Raw genomic sequence first — 22,127 nt, 5'->3', positions numbered from 1 at the left:
TTTGCTTCATACCAACAGTATAATAGTAATTTGTAGATACAGTGTATATATATTCTTTTGAGTTATTTGTAGTTACTTTTTGTATGTTCATTATACGTGTTTAAAATATAGTTACGTTAACTTATAAACTACAATGAAACGAAACTACAAACAATATGTTGCATGCAACAGTCCCACTCCCTCGGTGCTTCAGGTACCAAGAAAAACACGATATAGGTGGAATAAGCGTTTACATGTTAAGAGAGTAAACACTGAAATTCCTGGCACTCAACGAGAAGGTACATTATGTAATAGCCTTAGTACATCGTCTTGTTCTTCACGAGAAAAGGACGAAAACAACCATTATTCTTCGATACAATCCGATAAACCACAAATTGACCCTTTTCCCAATTACGCGGGCTTAAAAATCGGGGAAAATAAGTTGACAGGCAGTGTAAGCGTTGGTTCATCGGGCTGTATCGATGAACAATGTTCGTTTCCGGCGTTTCCTCTTGAGGAACAAAACGAAATACTTCACGGCACATATTCACAGCATCCTTTTAAATCAACGTTCGACTTTTCGCCTGATAGTTCAGAGTGCAATTCTGAGTTAAAAGATATTTCTGTTCCTGAATTGCAATTAAATGTAGTTCATAACGTTTCGGGACCAAACAGTTCTACATTGCAGGAGAACGTTGAAAGTAAATCTGTTATAAAAATAATGCAGTTTGTTCATAAGCACAAGCTCACGAAAACTGCAACATCAGATCTTCTTAGGTTAATGCATTCTGTAAATATTAAAGAAGTACCACGCACGAAATATTTATTATTGCAAGAATTCATGGCTTTACGTAACATAGAAGTCCAGCGGCATTTCTTCTGTTGTCAGTGTGCATATATTCACGATTCAGCCTGTGCTTCCCTTTCATGCAATAACTGTACTAAACACGTGTGCAAAAAAGCTCACTCTTTTTTTACTGTAGATATTGGTAAACAACTGGAGAACATGTTTTCCCGACCACATTTTCTGGCAAATCTGTCAATATCGCAATCACGTCAGGGTAACTTGAGTAGTGTTAGAGATGGTAAAATTTATAGGAAATTCAGGGAAGAACACCCATTATTAGTGGATGAAGATGGAATTTTATCTTTGACAGGGATCATAAATGTTGATGGCGTTACCTGTTTTAACAGTTCTCATATCACTTTCTGGCCATTCTACATTTCCATATTAGAAATAGATGAACCGATGCGATGGAAACCAGAAAACATTCTTCTAGTTGGATTGTTCACTTTCATCGGACTTCCAGAGTTGCACGTTAAAAAGAACGATTTATTGCATTCTGTATTTTATTCATGTGTAGCTGCACAATTGAAGAAGTTTGAATGTGGTGTTCTTCTACAAGGACAATATACTTTGAAAAATAATGTTATCACTCAGGTACGCTTGCATGCCATTCTTGGCACGTTTGATAAACCTGCAAAGTGTGCTGTACAGCAGCTAGTACAATTCAACGGCAAGTTTGGATGCAGTAAATGTCTTCAACCAGGACAGTACTTACAACATGGACTACGTATTTATCCGTACAATGTGGCACATCCTAAAGGTCCGCTGCGAAATGACGCAAACCACTCTCGACATAGTGAGAATAAAGAGTTTGGTGCTAAGGGGATAAGTGTATTTGCATTCCTTAATAATTATCAGATTATTGAGAGTACAATGATAGATTACATGCATTGTATATGTCTGGGTATATTTCGTTCTTTAGTCATGAATTGGCTGGATTCCAAAAACAAGGATGAAGTGTGGTACTTAGGCCGCAAGATTAATGTACTCAACAAGCGTTTGACAGAAATAAAAACGCCATCATGTTTAACCCGTTCTCCACGATCGATCAAAGAACGTCGAAATTGGAAAGCTATCGAGTTTGAGAATATTTTCTTACTGTACTTTCCTATATTTTCTGATATTTTCAATAATACTGATTATTTCAATCACACTTTGCAAATCATCAAACCAGTGGCGTGTTTCTTATCAAGTACAATTTCCGTGCAACATTTGGATGCAATGGAAAAATGTTTGCATGCATTTGTTTTCCAAACTGAACATTTATATGGTAGGAAGCATATGAGTTCTAACGTACATGATTTATTGCACCTCACTGATTGTGTCAAAAATGCAGGATCTTTGTATTCTTTCTCATGTTTCCCGTTTGAGTCACTAAATGGAAATTTAAAACACTACATGCATGGAACACAAGAGATAGGTTCACAGATTGTTAATGGCTTTGCACGAGAAAATGCGTGTAGCGGAACATCTGCAACAGTTAAGATTACAGAATTCCTTTTAAGTTCAAAATCAGTCTCGTTTGCCAATACCACAAAAACTGATTGCTCTACACAGTATATTTTAACACAAGTGTCCGGTATTCCTATTACAGCAACGTGTTTTTCTGGTAAAGAAAGCGCAAAAATATATAAATGTTCTCGAATAGGTGATATACATACAGGAAAAATGCTTTTCTGCACTTCTAAACACTGCACTAACAGGAAGCACGATGACAGTTACTTTTTGCTTGATGACTGTAGCACAGCACATGTTTGTAGGATCATAGAAATATATGTTATTGAATGCGAATCTTGTTGCAAAGAACATATATATTTTTATGTTGAAAAGATGGAAGCTGAAACTGCTTTCACAGAAAAGTGGTACAATCTGCCCATAACACACGTTTTTCACTGTAATAATGATTCGTCTGTTACTCATGATTATGTCATCCTTACGAAGGAATTATTATATACAAAAGTCATATGCATAAAAGTTGGACAGGATAGGTACTTTTCAACCTTCTTGAATTGGATGATATACAATTGAACACTACACCTGAGTCATCTGCAGATGAAGAATTTAAGAATAGCAGTAAGGTACTTTGCAATTATTATGGAATGTAGAGTTTATTAAGTTAATAGAACAAAACTTGTATCTTTTGTCTTGCAAGGGAAGTATCAATGAGCTCATATAGAAACCTACCGTAAAATTTCACTCAGAGAAAGGAAGTCCCACAGAAAGACCACACACAAAAAAGCAACTGCGTTTTTGAAGTGGAATTAACCGAAATGGCAGATTGAAATGTCGCGTATCCATGTCGACAATTGCACAATCGTTCAGTACCACATCTTGTAAACTGCCTGTTAATAATAAAAAGTCAATAACAACAATGTGGGTACATACTATACTTAAGGGGAAGTCGTACGGTAAGGTGAACCTTGACAGCAGCCATCTTGAATTCAGGTCAAGTTTTGTAAATGGGAATAGGGCAAAATGATACATGATTTTGGGCAAGAATTTAAGTAGTAAAACAATGGTAGCAATAGTTTTAAGATACGTACATTTGGTAAAAAGTTACAGGCATATTTGTTGTGTATATTTCCATGCACACAACTCCCGAATGAAGCAGCTGCCCAAAAGTAAGTTGTCGCTATTGAAATATAACTAAAATTTGTAACTAAATGTTACTAAAATTTGAGACAGATCAGAGGAAAATTGCACATACAGCATTTAATATAAGAATTTTGTTATCAACGATTTTGGCTAAATTTTCGTATTATCTAGTCTATCTCCGCTCCTATTCAACAGATTTGAACCATATTTTCAGAGTACGCTTTCGAAAGTATTGAGTTGTGACCACCGTAATTTCAAACAAATCATCAGAATTACATGGTGTTTAAACTATTTTGTATTTTTCCAATGGAATTTTCGTTTTTCCGGCTTGTATCTCCACCCCTATTCAACCAATTTGGACCAAATTTGCCGACTAATCTCCTACAAGTGTGTACCTTTGCTTAACAACATTTGGGACAAATTGGGAAAATATAAAGGGTGTTTCCTATATTTTTGTATTTTACAAATTGTTGGACAGCTGCTTCATTCGGGAGTTGTGTACATGGAAACATACACAATAAATATGACTGTAACTTTTTACCAAATGTACGTATCTTAAAACTATTGCTACCATTGTTTTTCTGCTTAAATTCTTACCCAAAATCATGTATCATTTGGCTCTATTCCTATTTACAAAACTTGACCTAAATTCAAGATGGCTGCTGTCAAGGTTCACCTTACCGTACGACTTCCCCTTAGGTATAGTATGTACCCACATTGTTGTTATTGATTTTTTATTATTAACAGGCAGTTTACAAGGGGTGGTACTGAACGTATTGTGCTATTGTCGACATGGATACGCGACATTTCAATCTGCCATTTAGGTTAACTCCACTTCAAAAACGCAGTTGTTTTATTGTGTGTTTTTTCTGTGGGACTTCCTTCCTCAGTGAAATTTTACGGTAGGTTTCAATATGAGCTCATTGATACTTCCCTTGTTTAGACGCACGGTTAACATTGTAAACTTGCTTTTGGTTTAATATTCACTGCTAAGATTTTCATAATTTATATAAAACGATGGAACAAAGAAAATATTGTGTTTTCTTTGCAAGAATTTAAAAAAATGTATTTTCAGTCTTTATATAATATACATTTGTATGAAAGCATTTCATTATTTCTTTAATAAACAAAACGAATCTTAAACGTGTGTGTTTCTTTGTTGTAAATACATTTGAATTTCACGCTGGCGACATACAGCAAGCCTATTTGGAAGAAAAACGATAAATTGTGTACATCAGTATATCGTAAATTGCTTTGTTACTCAAAATATAAAACTACCATTCAGACAGTAAGACATGAAATAAAATTTATCCAGGTCTCTTTTCGGGTCAAAACGTGGTGACTGATTGGCATAAACATTGTTTCCAAACAGGAAAAGGTAATAAAGTATAAGTAAAAATAAAGGGGAACAACCGTACTTCAATGAAACAACTATGAAAGGCAACATGATTATTATTTCTTTAATGAACAAAACGAATCTTAAACATATTTGTTTCTTTGTTGCAAAAAATTCGCTGGCGATACACAGCAAACCTGTTTGGAAGAAAAATGAGTATATCGTAAATTGCTTTGTTACTCAAAATATAAAACTACCATTCAGACAGTAAGACATGAAATAAAATTTATCCAGGTCTCTTTTCGGGTCCAAACGTGGTGACTGATTTACACAAACCTTGCTTCCAAACAGGAAAAGATAATAAAGTATAAGCAAAAATAAAGGGGAACAACCGTACTTATATGAAACAACTATGAAAGGCAACAGGATTGCGTCTAAATATCTTTCGTTAATCATAGTTTTTCTGGCATTTCCTGTTAAACTTGCTTCTTGGAAATGGCATTTTAGTCGAAAATTCGCGTTACTCAGTTCTTCCATCGTTGTTTCGTATAGCATAGTAGCATGTACGAAAAATGTTTTGTAAATGTATTGCGCTCTCAGGAAACCTAAATATTCCTTGTAAGCAACGAAAATGTTGTAAGTGCTAGCCTAAATGTTCATGTAGGTGACACAAATGTTACCGGCCCATGTCAAATGCTGTACAGGTATGTAAAATCTCTTGCCAGCAAGGAAACAGGTGAAAAACATGCATTGTTTTATGTGCGAAACATGCGATGTATATGCATTGTCCTAGTACCATTCAGGCATGTCGTAAGCAACATATACGCTGTAAGTGCACGTAACAAGCATTGTGTATATAGATTATATGCACATGGCATATAACTAAAGTAGATAAAATAACTGTATTCAAGCATATAAAAGTAGAAAAAATCAGAATTAATTAGCACTGTTGCATAGGATGTACATCCTGGGTAACATATACTTGAAGAAAAATAATAGACGAAGAATAAGTATTTAAGAAATGACCTTACGAAAAGTAACAATACTGACTTTCACTCATTTATAGGCGTGCAAGGAGGAAAGGAAAATGTTCAACAGATTTTGTACATTACAGACTAGCAAGTACATGAAGTACAAGTAAGAACTAATTTACATGCGTGTTCCAAAACTTTGTATATATTTTCTTTTCTCCTTGCACACTTGTAAACTAGGTTTCGACCTCAAAAGCTAGTTCCATTACTCTTCGTAATGTCATTTGTTGCATAATTATTCCTTATTCAGTATTATATGTTACCCTGCATGTACACATGTCCAAAATGATTGTCGCATATCTATAACTGTCTTCTTGGAAGAATATAATTTGATAATGATTTTGCAGGGTACTTTTAATACTGATACTATGTGTATAATCGGGAAATGTATATTTGTGGTAAATTACATGGGAAAAGAATTATACATACGAAAATTAGAATGAGTAAAACAAAATATTGCTAAATGGACAAAGAAGTTTCATTTTCGTTTTATTGTTCTTATTTACTGCTCTTTTGACATTAAATTTGCCACATACGTGTCTCTGCTGATTATACACATACTAACATTATAAGAAATACCGCGCGAATTCGTTATAAAATTATATTTCTACAAAAACATATTTATAGACATGCGACAATAATTTTGGACATGGGTGTACATCACATGCAGTACTTGTGCAAATTAATTCTCAGAAATCTATTTTTCTACTTTTACATGCATGGCTATCATTTTATCTGCTTTAGTTAACACAACGTGCATGTAATCTATATACACAATGCTTGTTAAGTGCACTTCCGGTGCATGTGTTGATAGCATGCCTGTATAATGCCGAGACAATGCATGTACATAACATGTTTCGTACATGTAACAACGCATGTACTTCACCTGTTTCCTTGCTGGCAACAGGTTTTATATACTTGTACAATACATGGGGCATGCACCTGTAACATGTATGTTACATACCTTAACATTCTATTTCCATGCAATGAAGCATCTAAGCAACAGGCCTGTTTCGCGCATGTATAATACATGTACAGCACATGTTTCTTACATGTTTTACATCTGCTACATGCAAGCAGCAGAGGCTTTCCAAACCTGTAACATGTATGTGGCATGTACCTGTCACATGTACAATTTTTATAAATTCTCCACCTGTAACATGCATTTCACATGTATGATTTTTCCATGTTCTCCACCTGTAACATGCATTTCACATGTATGATTTTTCCATGTTCTCCACCTGTTACATGCAAGCAGCAGATGTTTTCCATACCCGCAACATGCATTTCACATGTATGGTTTTTCCATGTTCTCCACCTGTTACATGCAAGCAGCAGATGTTTTCCATACCCGCAACATGCATGTCACATGTATGGTTTTTACATGTATACATACATTACATGCATGTTTCGTAAGTACTTTTCACATGTACCAGGCAAAAGCTATTTATCATACACGCGTATAACTTGTGTTCAGCATGCATGTTACAGACATTATACATGACATGTACATCACATGTTCTATACTGGTACAGCGGCTGTACTTGCACGTCTTCTTCGCTGACAGGCACTTTACATACGTTTTTATGGTAGATCTACTAGGGTATCTACCATACAAACACCTGTGCAGTAATACCTGTTCATGCCCTGTACATGTTTGCTCAACATGCATGTGTAGGGCGTTCAAACTGGGGTCATTTTCAGGCACCTGCACATGTGCCTGTCCCACAGGTGGATAAATGGCCTGTGTTACATGCGCCTGTACATGTGCCTGTTTTTTTCATAAGGGTTACCATTAAGCCCGAATTTGGGGTTAAAGGTTCCGACAACAGGCGAACATAAAGCTCAAATGATTTAATTTGCAATATTTCGTAGGACTTTTCACATAAAATACATAATTTTTGTAGTAAACTGGACTTGTATCTTGTCACAACCTCTCATTCGTCATCAGACTGAGGTTCAATAGTTTGCCCAGAATTTGTGCATGATAACCTTTGACAGTGCAGCCACATGGCAGAACATTGCACCATAGCTTTACAACATCGACACTTGTTGGTGCAGTTAGACTTGCAGTTACATAAAGTAAGTGTTCACTATTCAGGTGGCGCAGGGTTTTTGGTCTTGCACATGAGGGCGAAGGTGTTCCTGGATTTTATCCAACCCCAGCCAATAGGTTTCACGGCATTCCCTTTCTATTCCTAGATTTGCAGATACATATGATAGGAGTGCTAAGCTACTGTATCATTTCTTGGAGGCAAAGACGCGAGATCAAATACCTTAGCCTAGTAAGTGCCTACCTGGAAACAATTTGACTAATCTGAAGTGCTGTAAGTCCTCAAAAGTAGTACTTATTAATCCACCGTATAAACGAATTAAAAACTTTTCTCCTGTTGTGGATATTTCACCTTTTGTTGTACATGGTTTGCTAAAACACAATCGAAGTAAAAAGAGCTTCATAGAAATGATCGCTACTGGATGCTTAAAATGTAACATTCAAGTTCGCTTAGAAGAGTCAGATGTAGATACTCTAATTGTATCAGCCGCATTGGAAAAAGAAAAACACGGTAAAACAGCAGTTGTAGTTGGCCAAGACACTGATTTGCTTATTTTATTAACTTCGTGTGCTTCCACAATTGACAAGGTACTGTTTCTGTATCCTGCTTCTGGTTCCAAAAAAAAACAAGAAATGCTGTTCAATATATCAAGACAGCGAACTGTACTGGGAGAAACTGGAAAAATAATCCTATTTGTACACGCAGTAACAGACTGTGAGACTACCTCAGCTGCATTTAATAAAGGAAAATTAAATGTACTCAAGCTTATAAAAAAATATTCTACTGGAAGAAATTAAAGCTTTTAGAAACTTCTTTTTCACTCAACCATTACAGCAATAGTCATGGTAGATATTTTTGAAGTGAAATGGTTGTGATCGCTTATATCCATGAAAAATGTTTGGAATTGTTCCATATTATAAGTGTTATCAAATATTATGTCTGATTAAGTAGTTGAAAAGATGTGAGACTGTTTCAGATATACTGACAAAACTTAGCAAATTTATAATGGATATGGTAAAGATGGTTTCAGAGAGAACAATTACGATCAATCATATTCTTGGAAAGAGTAGATCAAAAATTTCCGCACATTAGTCTTCATTTCTGTATGATTGTTTAGAGTAGACTGAAGTTTGAACTAAATTAACAGTCATAATACAGATAGATTTCAGACTACACTACGACCTTTTCATCTCTGGACACGATGTTAAACAAACAAACAAAAGAAAAAAAGCCTTGTTTGACATTTCACAAGTTTCTGCACCAAAATAATAGTGTTATGAATGTTCTCCTGAAAATCAGACATTTTCGCAACTCAAATACCTAAGATTAGTGTCATATCCAGATTGCGTAGCTCTTTGAGTAGAGACAGAGCGGCCATACTGTTTGTGGTTATGATCAATCATATCTTTGCATAATAATGGTCAAGGGTAGAGTGTTCATGTCTGGTGCATGGGGCCCTTGGTTCGATCCCAGCCCGCGCCAAGTGAGATTTCTGGTGGACAAACACCGTGTGTGAGAGTTATCTCAGGGTTCTCTAGTTTCCTCCTACTTTCTTCATTTCACATTTCATTCCTTTCTCATCATCACTGTCTCCTTTAGCCTAGCCGGCATAACCGTAGGACATAAAATTTAGATTTTATTTCACTCATTTTCAATAATGTCAAAGAAACTTATGCATATTTAATATTATGAGATGAGAGAAATTTTCGTTCATACATGATTAAAAATCTGAGACTGTTCGCCGTCGTACGTTGGAAAAGAAAAACTGGCGTATAGACCAGACATTGGGTGCAATTATATATATATATATATATATATATATATATATATATAAGAAATGGCGTAGGCCTAATAGCTAGAGAAAGAAAGATTCGGAACCTCGTATCTCCGATAGTCACCCTGTATATTTTTTGCTATTGGACTGTGGTCTAGCCTCATATTAGCAGCACTAGCGACGCCCCTAATTGTCACAGAGCTACAACCCATACCTCGTTGGAAATCTTATCGGACACAGGTTCCAACGAGGAGACGTTTGTGTCCCCTCCCCCCGTGCCCAACCTGTAAAAGAAGAAGAAAAAATCAAAAAATTAAAAAAAAAAAAATTCGAAGTTTGTGGGTCTATGGCAACCTGTTGTCGTACGCAAGAAAAAAAAGTTCTCACATATACGCCAGACATTTGTGACCATTGTACGCAAAAAAAAAAAAAAAAAAAAGGCATATAACAACGGAGCAAAAAAATTCGGAATATCGTACCTACGTGAACCATCCTGTATATTTTTCTATGGACTGTAGTCTACCCTGACGCTGGCAGCCCTTGCGATACCCCTAATTGCCACAGAGATATAAGCCATAGCTCATTGGAAAACTCAAGGGACACAGATTCCAACAAAATAACTTTTGTGTCCCCCTTGCGTGAGACAAATAACAGTGTTGTCATAGCTCCATAAACTTCGAGAAAGTTTATTATTTCCCCGACTTTTTTGACTTCTTCTTTTTTTAGGGGTTCGGCACGAGTGGTACAAAATTTATCTCGTTGGAATCTGTGTCCCATAAGATTTCCAATGAGTTATGGCTTGTATCTCTGTGGCAATTAGGAACAAGTTTCCACCCCCACCTCCCAATGCTGACGGGTAGGGGGAACTAAAAACATTAAAATGTCCCCCCTTCCCTTCCGCTCCGGGACACTCGATGTGGATAAAATGCACATCGTTGGAAAATGTCATCCTTCCTGAAGAGATTGATACCTAAATCATCTCTCTAGCTTAATTTGGAGTTAAGCTACAAAGGATTAAATTGCTGTATCTGTATAAGAGCCAGCCGTCCTCTAAAGGTTTGAGTGACATTGAGGAAACTTTGCACAGTGTGGTAACAAATGCGGAATTCATTGGTTTATCTGCATCGAGTTGGCGTCAATATTTCTTAACATACAGTAAATTATTATTTTAACTGGTAATTTTATGAGGCATTAGTTTGTTTGGCTTGGCATAGGTCAGTGTTTTTATAGAATCAATCTTCTATATGTAGATACAATGCAATATAGTTATTGCACTATATGTAGATACAATGCCATATAGTATAGGCGGAACGCTTCGTAAAATCACTGCTTTAAAATAAACTAAATTAAATAAGTAACTTATTGAGATAGGTAAAATACTTTGTTTAAAGCTTTTTTTTAAAAGTTTATCTGCTTTTCAGCACGATTCTAAGATAGTTTATGTATTCTAAGATAGTTATGTAGATTTAACAAGTTTGTTTCATTTTTCCAATTTTTCGTTACCCTGGTAGTTCAGATAGGACGCTATATAAAACAGGTCGGTCTACGAACCAACCATAGTCAACGAAGTTCCATTTTTTCCATTTTCTTCAGGTTCCATCGTGAATTTGATTCTAGGATGTATCTGATTAAATTCATAAAATAATTTCTTTAAATCCTGATATGAGGAAATTTTGGAAGAATGTTGGTTTCAAACATGTATAATACCAGGTTTGAAAGTATTGGAGAAAAAAGCTCGTAACTTCCTTGATATTACCATCAAAAGACAAGCCAATAAGTTTGTTACTTCACTATATCGTAAACCTTCTGTTGGTACAAAGTATATCCATTTGAAATCATCCCATTCATGGCTTCAAAAACTGAATATTTGCAATATCTTCTTCAGGAAAGCTATTCTACTTTCTGATCTTCCTGGTGACCTCAACAAAGAAATTCAATATTTAACTAAAACTGGACACCAAAATAGTTTTCAAAAGTCGTTATTACTGAAGTGGTTCCAACAGGTACAACGGGAGATCGACGGCACCCACCATCGGCCAACAACAAATGCCGAGGATGACAAATGGAATGGTATCTGTCTGGTCCCACGTATTTCGGCAAAAATTAAGAAGGCATTGCATAAATATAACATCAAAGTCTCCGAAGTTCCTCCTAAACCAATAGAAAAATATATTACAAATTTTAAATCATTTTTTACTGATCCCCAACAAAGTAGCGGCATCTATCGGGTTAAATGTCAATGTGACCAAATATATATATATAGATCAAACAAAAAGGAATATTTGTGCCAGAATCGCTGAGCACATTCGTACATCCAAAATCTCGTAGCTTACAACAGTTATCTGGATTGGCATCACATCTCAAAGACAATAACCACAACATTGCCAATACATGTTTAATCGAAAAAGCTAAAACAGCAACTGAACAAAAAATTAAAGAAGCTTATTACATTCATAAGGAGAAACCGACACTCAATTCAGATAAAGGTGACATAAATGCCATTTGGAGCAGTGTTTTTACTACTCATTTCCGCCGTCTGGAAGGTAATGAAAAAAGAAAAACAGTAAACACTGGAAAGTGACAAGTGAATTACTATTAACATATGTCTATTTCTAGTGACAACAAGATTTTTGCTTCGCATATTTTTAAAATTCTTTTTAACCATTTTTACCTATCCATAATTTCTTTCCTATGGTTTAAATCCTTTTCGAAGTGTGCCTAGGCTGAAGATGAAGACTATGTTCTTCGAAAGTACTTCCTAGTGATGTGGTTTGTTTCTTGCAGTGATTATTAGCCTTTTACTTACATTATTTCTAGTTAGAAATTCATGTTTCAGTGTGTCGAATTTATATGAGTGTATTGGTACGTGCTGTATCTCTGAAGTGCTCTTTCTCGTGGAATTTGTTTCGTTTTATATTGATTAGGCTCAGAAAATCTATGCTGTTGTTAATTTTAGTTTCCTTTGTTATTGTTGTGAATAACGTGAAGATCACACGAACTATAAGTTCAAGAAGCCGTGGAGCACCTGCACCAAGGATGGCACAACGTTCCTCTTTAGTTAGCCTTAAAAGTGCCAAGTTTACATTTAGCCCATCCACTGAAATTTGCAGAAGTTTAGATGGCTCAAGCGACTGCAATACATTCTGCAAACTAAGTAGTAGGTCCGTAGCTGCACAATGATCCATAAAAACAGAATTCAAATACCTGACTCTGTTCTTGCTGTCGTCCCAGAAGCGTACACTCACATCCTTTTGAGTCCTATGCGCAACAGGATTTGAATTGTCATCAAATCCAACGACATAATGTTCGCATTCTTGCAACAAGGATTTAAAGTTCATGTTCAAAATATGGACACAATCCATACACGATGCTATATGACACTTTGTCCTTGTGCAATTTCATCTCGCTAGCAACTGCACTGCCTGGGAACATTCTAGTGAAAAGAACACTTTTCTCAGCACTACGTCAAGAGTTGTGATTCATTACCGTGTTTATACACCACAAAATTCTGCCTGTGTAACACTATCCTTCAGTTCATATTTGTCCAGGGTCGAAGTACTAGAGGAAGTGCGTGTTTCACTTGATGAGTATGGACGAGGATCAGTGCCGGTGACAGCTACGTCTACATGTGATGCTGACCCAAAAACAACTGAGTTTTCTTTAGGTTTTGTTGGGAAATGATACATCTACTATCGAGATGCAACAAGGTTTTGATGTTTCTTGCTCTTTGAATGGCTAGTAAGAGCAATGCGTCCTATGGTGCCAAACGAAAATGAAGTATTACTACACCACACACACATTCTGCAGTTAATTTTGTCTGAGAGGAATACCAGATTGAAGTTTCGAATAGATTCTCGATTTTAGAAAATTCGGAATGCACTAGTGTTGAGGATACTTGGATTGAAATATGAGATAGCATTAAAATTTCAGCAAAAGAAAAATTGGGACACGCGGAAATACGTAGGAACAAACCATGGTTCGACCAGGAATGCATTAAACTAGCAGAGAAGAGAAAACAGACAAAATTACGTTGGCTACAAAATCCGAATGAAATAACTACACAAAATTTCGCAGACATCAGGCGGGAATCTTCCAAAACTTTTAGAACAAACAAACGCGATTTTTTGAAAGCTAAAATTAAGGAACTTGAAGATAATAGTAAAAATAAAAACATTCGGGACATGTATAAGGGGATCAGCGAATTTAAGAAAGGCTATCAACCTCGTGCTTATATATTAAAGAAAGCTGAAGGGACGGTCCTCACTGATACGGATAGCATCTTAAAAAGATGGAAAGATTTCTTTGACGATTTGATGAACACGCAGCCAAAAACTAATGTGCGTGGAGAAAAGGAGATACAACACCGAAAAACCGTATATTCCAGAACCCAACCGAACAGAAGTAGAAACCGCTATAAAGAAATTAAAGAAACACAAATCTCCGGGTGTAGACGAAATTACGGCTGGGTTAATTTTAGCTGGAGGCGAAAAATTGTGGAACAAGATACAAAAACTCATTCTCCTTATCTGAAACAAAGAAAAATTGCCACAAGAGTGGAAAGAATCAATCATTGTTTCAATTCACAAGAAAGGCGACAAAAATGACTGTAATAATTATCGAGGCATTTCTCTTCTGTCAACATCCTATAAAATCCTTTCAAATCTTCTACTAGCAAGACTGACCCCATATGCAGATGAAATTATTGTAGATTATCAGTGCAAATTTAGACGAAATCGACCAAATATTTACCATTCGACAAATACTCGAAAAGAAGTGGGAATACAATACCCCGGTACATCAACTATTTATTGATTTTAGAAATGCCTACGACTCGGTTAGAAGAGAAATATTATACAACGTTCTTACGGAATTTGGAATACCGAGAAAGCTAATTAGATTAATTAAGATATGTTTAAGTGAATCTCAAAGTAAAGTCCGTGTAGGAAAATTTTTTTGTCCACGAGCTTTCACGTCGAAAATGGCCTGAAACAAGGAGATGCGTTGTCGCCATTATTATTCAACTTTGTTCTGGAATACGCTATAAGGAAAATTAAAGATAGCAACCAGGGTCTAGAGTTGAACGGTATTCACCAGGTTATGGTATATGCTGATGTGAACTTAATAGGGGATGATAGGAGAACAATAGAAAGAAATGCAGAGATCTTATTAAACGCTTGCAGGGACATGGGTTTAGAAGTAAATGCAGAGAAAACTAAATACATGGAAATGCATCGGGACCGTAATACGGCAAATTATGGAGGCGTTAAAATATTAAATAATGCTTTTGATAAAGTGGATACCTTCAAATATCTAGGATCAATATTAATAGACGAAAATCATATTCACGAAGAATTTAAATGTACAGGGTGTCTACTGGAATACCAGAAAGTAAATTCATGACTTTTTCATGACTTTTCATGACCTTTTTGTTCAAATTTTCATGACCATGGCGATAAAAATTTGCCATTAGTAATAATAAACCCCTACCACCAGTTGTGCATCGGAACTATGCGGGTTGCTAGTCGTAAATATCACTTATTGTGAATCTTAAAGAAAGAATCTAAAATTCTGCCGCCTTGTGCTCGAGCACAGAATAGCACTTACCTAAATACGGGCCTGCTCTTACCAGTTAATCACCCTATACTGTATTTGAAGTTTTAATTCTGAGTATAATTATCCATCTAGCAGAAATTTGTCTAAAATTAAGCACTCAGAGAACTGCCCAAAGACAAAACAAATTATAAAAGAAATTAGTTTTAAAAAAATAGATCATCAAATTTAAAATCTGCAAACTCAAACGAATAATATTATTTGCATAAGTCTAAAGGCCCGAAAATACACAATTTACATTTCTCAGAAGTAAAGAAATAGCAGATCACAAAGTTGGACAGTAAAAAGTTGTTACTATATTATGGGGCGTTTACACTTAGTCGATTTGCGTTCGATTCAGTTGAATTGACGTCACTTTCAACTTAATCGACCGTGTAAACGGGACTTCAACTTAATCGCTTGTTGCTCGAAGGTGGCTAATCGACTGGCAACTGAATTGAAAGACGTTCTATTTTCTGTGGTTGAAATAATTGAACACATCCATCGATCTGATTCGGCCTAGTTGCTTCGATTTAGCAGCAAATGCATCGAGTCGATTTAGTCGTGCGACTAAATCGACCAAGTGTAAACGCCCCATTACAGGGACTAGAAGATGAAATGGGGAGCAGGTAGGAAGACAGTAAAGTACCAGTTAGCCAGCACTAACTGGTGGGGAAAATTCTCACAATTACTGACCTGATACAACTGTTTCAGTACATGCAGTATGAGGTATAAAAGTATGAAGTATAAAAATATACTCTGAGATTTTCATGACCAGTTGGGTAAATAAAGGACTTTTTCATGACTTTCATGACCACTAAGCAAAATATATGACTTTTTCATGACTTTCATGACTTTCATGACCAGTAGACACCCTGATGTAGACTAAGAGCAGGGAATTCGTGGCACTATTCGGTACAAAATTTCTTGTCGTTGCGAATTCTGTCGAGGAATTTGAAGCTTAAAATATATAAAACGATAATCATGCCTCTTATTCTGTATGGTTGCGAAACATGGTCGCTCACTCTAAGGGAAATGAAATCTTTGAGATTTACGTCCCACGTTTATGCCGGTTAGGCTAAAGGAGACGGTGATGATGAGTAATGAATGAAACGGTGGAATGAAGAAAGTGGGATGAAACGGGAGAACCCCGAGAAAACCCACGCACACGGTGTTTGTCCACCATAAAGTTCACTTGGCGGGGGCTGGGATCGAACCCGGGACCCCTAGCACCAGAGGTGAACACTCTACCACTGAGCCACCGCGGCCCCACTTACTCTCAGGGAAGAACATTGACGAAGTATTTGAGAACAAGATCCTGAGACGAATATTCGGACCCAAGGAGAACGGGAATGGGGAATGGCGGAAACTTCACAACGAGGAACTACATAATTTATACGGTTTACCCAACATTGTTAGGGTCATCAAGTCTAGGAGGCTTAGGTGGGCAGGTTATGTAGCTAGAATGGAAGAAAGTAGAAACGCTTTTAAAGTCTCAACTGGAAGGCCAATCGGAAAACGACCGTTAGGAAGACCTAGGCGCAGATGGGAGGACAATATTAAGATGGATCTCGCAGAGATAGGAATACAAAGTAGAAACTGGATCCAATTGGCTAAGGATAGAAGTCAGTGGAGAGCTTTTGTGAACGAGGCATTGAACCTCCGGGTTTCATAGGCCATAGAGTTAGTTAGTTAGCTTCTTTTATCCAGGAAAATTCATCTTGAAAAGAAGTTAACGGCATGATGTAATCAAAATGGGGAATTGTACTGTTAGCCTTATGAGCCTGCATTCTATAACCCTTCATTTCGTTACATTGGATGTTTATTTTGGAATTTCATCTGCTGCAAGCAATGTGTCAAAAGTTGTAATTATTAGTTGTACCATAATGAAATTGCCTTTTGTGTTTTCTGACATTGTGAGTTCGAGGAACGGCATATTTCGAAAATTAGCACGCAATTATTATTACTTTCAAAAGCCACAAAATTACAAAATATCGCTCCTAAAACATTAAAATTCCGAGGCCACTAAAATTATATTTCACTGGTGGAAAATTGGCCTTGAATTTTTAAAACAAATTTCTTGGTTTATCTTAACATGTTGCTGCAGAAAACGCCAACTTCTTCGATACGCATCCGACGTCTTCAATTTCACTTTCAGTTATGACTGTTCTTCCTGCTAACTTTAACACGATACACAAAATGTTTCGAAGATTCTAAAATATTCTTCCTCAATTTTCATAAATTCTCATTCGTTCCCTCTCGCACAGGGGTCACTTCCTCGCGATTTCATTTGTTACCGTTTGGAAATTTCCCAACCGACAGTTATCAGCCCAATTTTCTAGAGTATTATTATTATTCTTTTTCTTCTAAAAACACTCGAATCCTACGATTATTATAAACAGATGTTATATTTTCAAACGGAAATTATGTTTAAGAAAACAAACTTTCCAGTCTCCGACATCATAGACACAGCCATTTTTAATTAAATGTGTACTACAAACAAATGACTGACGAGTTGCGTTCTAAACAAAAGAATGGCGAAATGCAAATTTATGAATGATCATACTGAAATTTTCAAATCTAAGGCCGTGTCCAAAAGTGTACAGTGTACACTTCGAGGATGCACGCTCGAAGTTGACAAATGCAGTGCACACTAGATAGTGTATACTTTGTCAAATTAACTTTTGATCCGCACTTCGTTCCAGCGCCTCACCCTGGTGAAACACGGTACATTGATAACAAAAGAAGGGAGAATTTCGCGTGCTTTTTTTTTTTAAAAAAAAAAAAAAAAAAAAAAAAAGATGATGAGCTTTCTGGTTGTATTAAAGATGAATGTATCGTGCACATTGACAATATGAGGTAACCATAAAATGACTTAAAACTTTCTTTTATGTATGCCAACAACTTCAACAACTTGCCGTACCTGCAAATATTTGTCATTTCGGACCTTTCACGCGCAGATTAAAAAGAGCTGAGCGTAAGAGAAATAACTATATACGTATTGTGTTATGTGCACAATGAACTCGTAACAGCATAAAGACCACTAAACTACTGGCGATGTTCTATTTCATTAGGCAAGTTTGCGTGAGGGATATTTATTAGTCCACTGGGAAGAGAGTAGCACTGGTGGTTGGGGCGCTGACGACACTGTTGCAAAGTAAAATATCATTGTAAGTGAAAACAGTAAACTTGCAAGAGCGTTAGGACATCGAAGGTACTGAGGGAAGCGCTATTTACAAAAATGTGGCGCAAAACTACTTTGGGAGAGAGTTCCTATTGTGTATAATTGTTTCCTGTACTGTAGATTATACAATAATGACACTGTAGTTGTGGTAGTTCTACCGTACAGCTTCAGTTACAGGCATAGTGATTGGGCTATTTCTACCGTATAGCGCTAATAATTAAGTTCCTTAGATGTTAATCTTTCTTTGTGAATCTATATATTTTACCCGTAAATCTTCGAAATAGTGCCTCCATATTCTTAATCTGTAGTTACAAAACAAATCTCCTCATCCAAGTATAACCATTAAAAAGCTTCTCACGAAAGTTAAGAGACGGCCATATTATGTAATGACTAGAGACACGATTTTTTGGTGACACACGAAAACGGGAAATGTATCAGTTTTGTACGAAAATGTTGTGTACCTAAAATATATATTTTTCCACTATTTGTTAGGCCATATAACGCTCGCGATTAAACGCGAAATTCTGTCGAATTAGCGAAATTTGCAACAAGTGTCGATATTCCACGAAATTTACGCAAAAGTGACAATTTTTCGACGCTTTTACGATTTATTCATTACCATTATTTGGCAATTACTAGCAACGTGATGAAAATCCCCCTTTTTAAGAAAATAGAATGAATTTTTGAAATTTTACATGCAGTTACACAATGAGCTCCAAACTTTATCTAGTGGTGAAATGGATAGTGTGGAAGGAGTGTTGCTGGGTATGTTAGATGAGCATTCAGAAATCGCTGCAAAGTGTCTCCAACTAATGTATACTCATGTCCAAAATTATTGTCGCATGTCTATAAATATGTTGGTGTAGGAATATAATTTGATAACGAATTCTCCCGGTATTTCTTATAATGTTAGTATGTGTATAATCGGCAAAGACATGTATGTGGCAAATTTCATATCAAAAGAGCAGTAAATAAGAACAATAAAACGAAAATAAAATTTCTTGTCTTGAACATTTTATTTTACTCATTCTAATTTTCGTATTTATAATCCTCTTCCTATGAAATTTACCACAAATATACACTTCCCGATTATACACATAGTGTCAGTATTAAAAGTACCTTGAAAATCATTATCAAATTATATTCATATCAGTTTCGAATGTTGATGTGAAGAGGGTTCTCTCTTCTTAAAATGACATACTTCCTGATAAAAGAACAAATTTGACATCAGAAAGCATTGATACAATGCTAACGTGTTATTTGCATAAGTAAACTGTGAACACTAAGGTTATTTTTTTCTAGTAATGTTCTATCCCTGTGTGTTTATTTTTTCTTTAAATGATACTTTAATTCAATGAGGATGCTTAGTGTTATTTTTTAAAAAACTCAAATATTGTTTAATATAGTGATGCATGAGCTCATGTTATAATGATTGATGAGTGTAAATTAAGGGGAAATAAAAGGTAACTAATTGTAATTGCCAAGGAAAATAGTATTCTTATATTGAATTTTTATTCACCGATTTTATCCCGCTTTATGCATATTTCTATAACGAAATTACGAATTCTTATTTACCAGAAAATCGTGTCTCTAGTAATGAATCTCATTGTTCACAGAAGAAACTACGTGTTCATAATCGTTTCATGGTGTTTACAGTAATGGGATTATATGAATTAAGAGGAATGTATGTAATATTTGATAAATGTGTAAAAAGAAATTTTTGACTTGTATTTTACTTTCAGTTAGCTGTCAAAAATGCAAACTGTACGGTAATTAGCATATTACGTTTCCTCACATAGACCAAGTGGAAGGAAATATGGTAACTTTGAAAGGAATTTGTTATTTAGAATCAGACCAGAAAATTAGGCCTATCTACCTACGAATTAACATTTGCAGCTGTAACTGTAGCCATAGGGTAACAAATAATCTAGGTATTTATTATTTTATGCTAAAGCTTAAAATTTTAATCCATATGCCATTAAAGTTTGCAATTTACGTGAAAATAGCTGCATTGCCGGTAGTCCAGTTATCACAATTAAGCTACATAAATCATGTACTATTTTAAGCACAAACGACTTTATAGCATTATTAAAGAAATTATTTGGTTACTTTCCCTACACTATTTTAAATTCCATTGCATACTCAGAGAACGTAACATAAATACGTTTGTTATTTGTGTAAAATTTTTATATTCCATTTATAAAATCACTAATTTGTATATTATCAAGTAAATTATTATAAGATCAGTTCACAAAGATATTCGGCTCAACAAAAGTATTTGAAATATGCCTTTTAAAATATTGTTAGATCATTTTGATACCGTTGTTCCTACTACGAGGAACGGCTATGTTAAGCACACAAGTATATTAACCTAGTGTATATCCTCGCACACTACACACTATGCACTAGCAGACTTGTGAACTTGGACTTTTAATGTACACTAGGTGAAGTCAGTTCCCGAAATAAGCGTACTTCGAATGCGCACTTGTATCTTTTGGATACGGCCTACATGTGGTAACAAAATATTCACCTCAAGTAAATAACCACAATAATTGTCAGAAACATAAATTTAAATTTCCCGACTTTTTTCGCAAATACCCGACAAATTCCCGACTTCCCGACAAACTTTTTTAATTTAAAACTAATTCCCGACTTTCCTGACTGCTAGACTGACATTTCTTTCTCTCCATACTTCGTTCATTTTTATGTTCTGCTAACCTTGAGACATAACTTTTGACCGGACTGTGTATATTGTTTCAACGGCCCACAGTGGAGTCGTTGTTAAGGGAAAAAAATTAGAAAAAAATTGCATTTCATTAGTTTCTTGAGGATAGAGAAAAGTGTTAATTGACTAAATTATTTTGACTGATTTATTACCCAGATTTATATCGTAAACGCAAATATATTTTGTAGCAATGGCATAACCTGGATGTGGCTTGGGAGTATCGATCCGTTATGCCCAAAAGGTTATACAGTGCAGAATCATCCTTACTAAACTAAATATAAGTAGGTGCAAAAGAAAATGCATCAACAGCGGCACCGATTTCTGTATACCTTTATATAGGTCCCATCAGGACGTTTTCACATATCGTCTAACAGGACATCAATGAGGAAATCAATACCAATTCGAAAAGCCGGGCCTTCCAACTCCCCAGGATACGTGCCAATGTGTCTCTTAGTCCATCTTTTATTACTTCACTCCCGAATGTAGTCTGTAGCAAAGAAAGTAACACTATGCCCTATAAACTTTATATATATTTTCTTTATAAACAAGGGAGGGGTACGCACTCAGTGATAAAGCGCTTACCTCTGGTGCGTGGGGTCCCTGATTCGATTTCCGGCCAAGTAAGTTTGTGCTGGATATCATGTCCATTGATTTTCTGGAGTACTCCCCGTTTCCTCCCACCTCATCCCACCGATTCTTCCATCATCATTCACTTGCTTTAATCTTTCTCATTCTTAGCCTAAGGGGAATAACGTGAGACGTTAAATTGGAAGATTTCATTTCATTTCTGTATAACATCCACATTGGCGCTTCAAATATTTGTTTCTTTCCGCTCCTTAAATTATACTCTAACAAGGTAATTTACCGTGTCGTCGGCAATCGAGTTGGTAGTGAAACTATTAATAAGAGACATAACACAGATGGATAGACATCGAAGCTTAATTATAGTTATGATGTTACTTCCATGTTTCTTTTAGATCGTTTCAGATTTAAAATTTATATTCGGTATCAAA

General features: G+C 35.8%; 2 protein-coding genes across 5 annotated transcripts in view; one reads left to right on the top strand and one right to left on the bottom strand.

Annotated features, from left to right (window-relative positions):
- Positions 1 to 4,565, top strand: LOC145686346 (uncharacterized). The gene has a single exon (XM_081759590.1). The coding sequence runs from the start codon at positions 134 to 136 to the stop codon at positions 2,852 to 2,854; it is 2,721 nt and encodes a 906-aa protein (XP_081615716.1). The 5' UTR covers positions 1 to 133; the 3' UTR covers positions 2,855 to 4,565.
- LOC145686345 (uncharacterized) overlaps positions 1 to 22,127 on the bottom strand; it is a 244,867-nt gene that overhangs the window by 123,416 nt on the left and 99,324 nt on the right. The gene's annotated exons all lie outside the window — the stretch shown is intronic.

The sequence above is a fragment of the Thermobia domestica genome, chromosome 5, assembly GCF_964235325.1.
Source record: "Thermobia domestica chromosome 5, izTheDome1.hap1.1, whole genome shotgun sequence".
NCBI classification, from domain to species: Eukaryota; Metazoa; Arthropoda; class Insecta; order Zygentoma; family Lepismatidae; genus Thermobia; species Thermobia domestica.
This window is presented reverse-complemented; position numbering and strand designations above follow the sequence as displayed.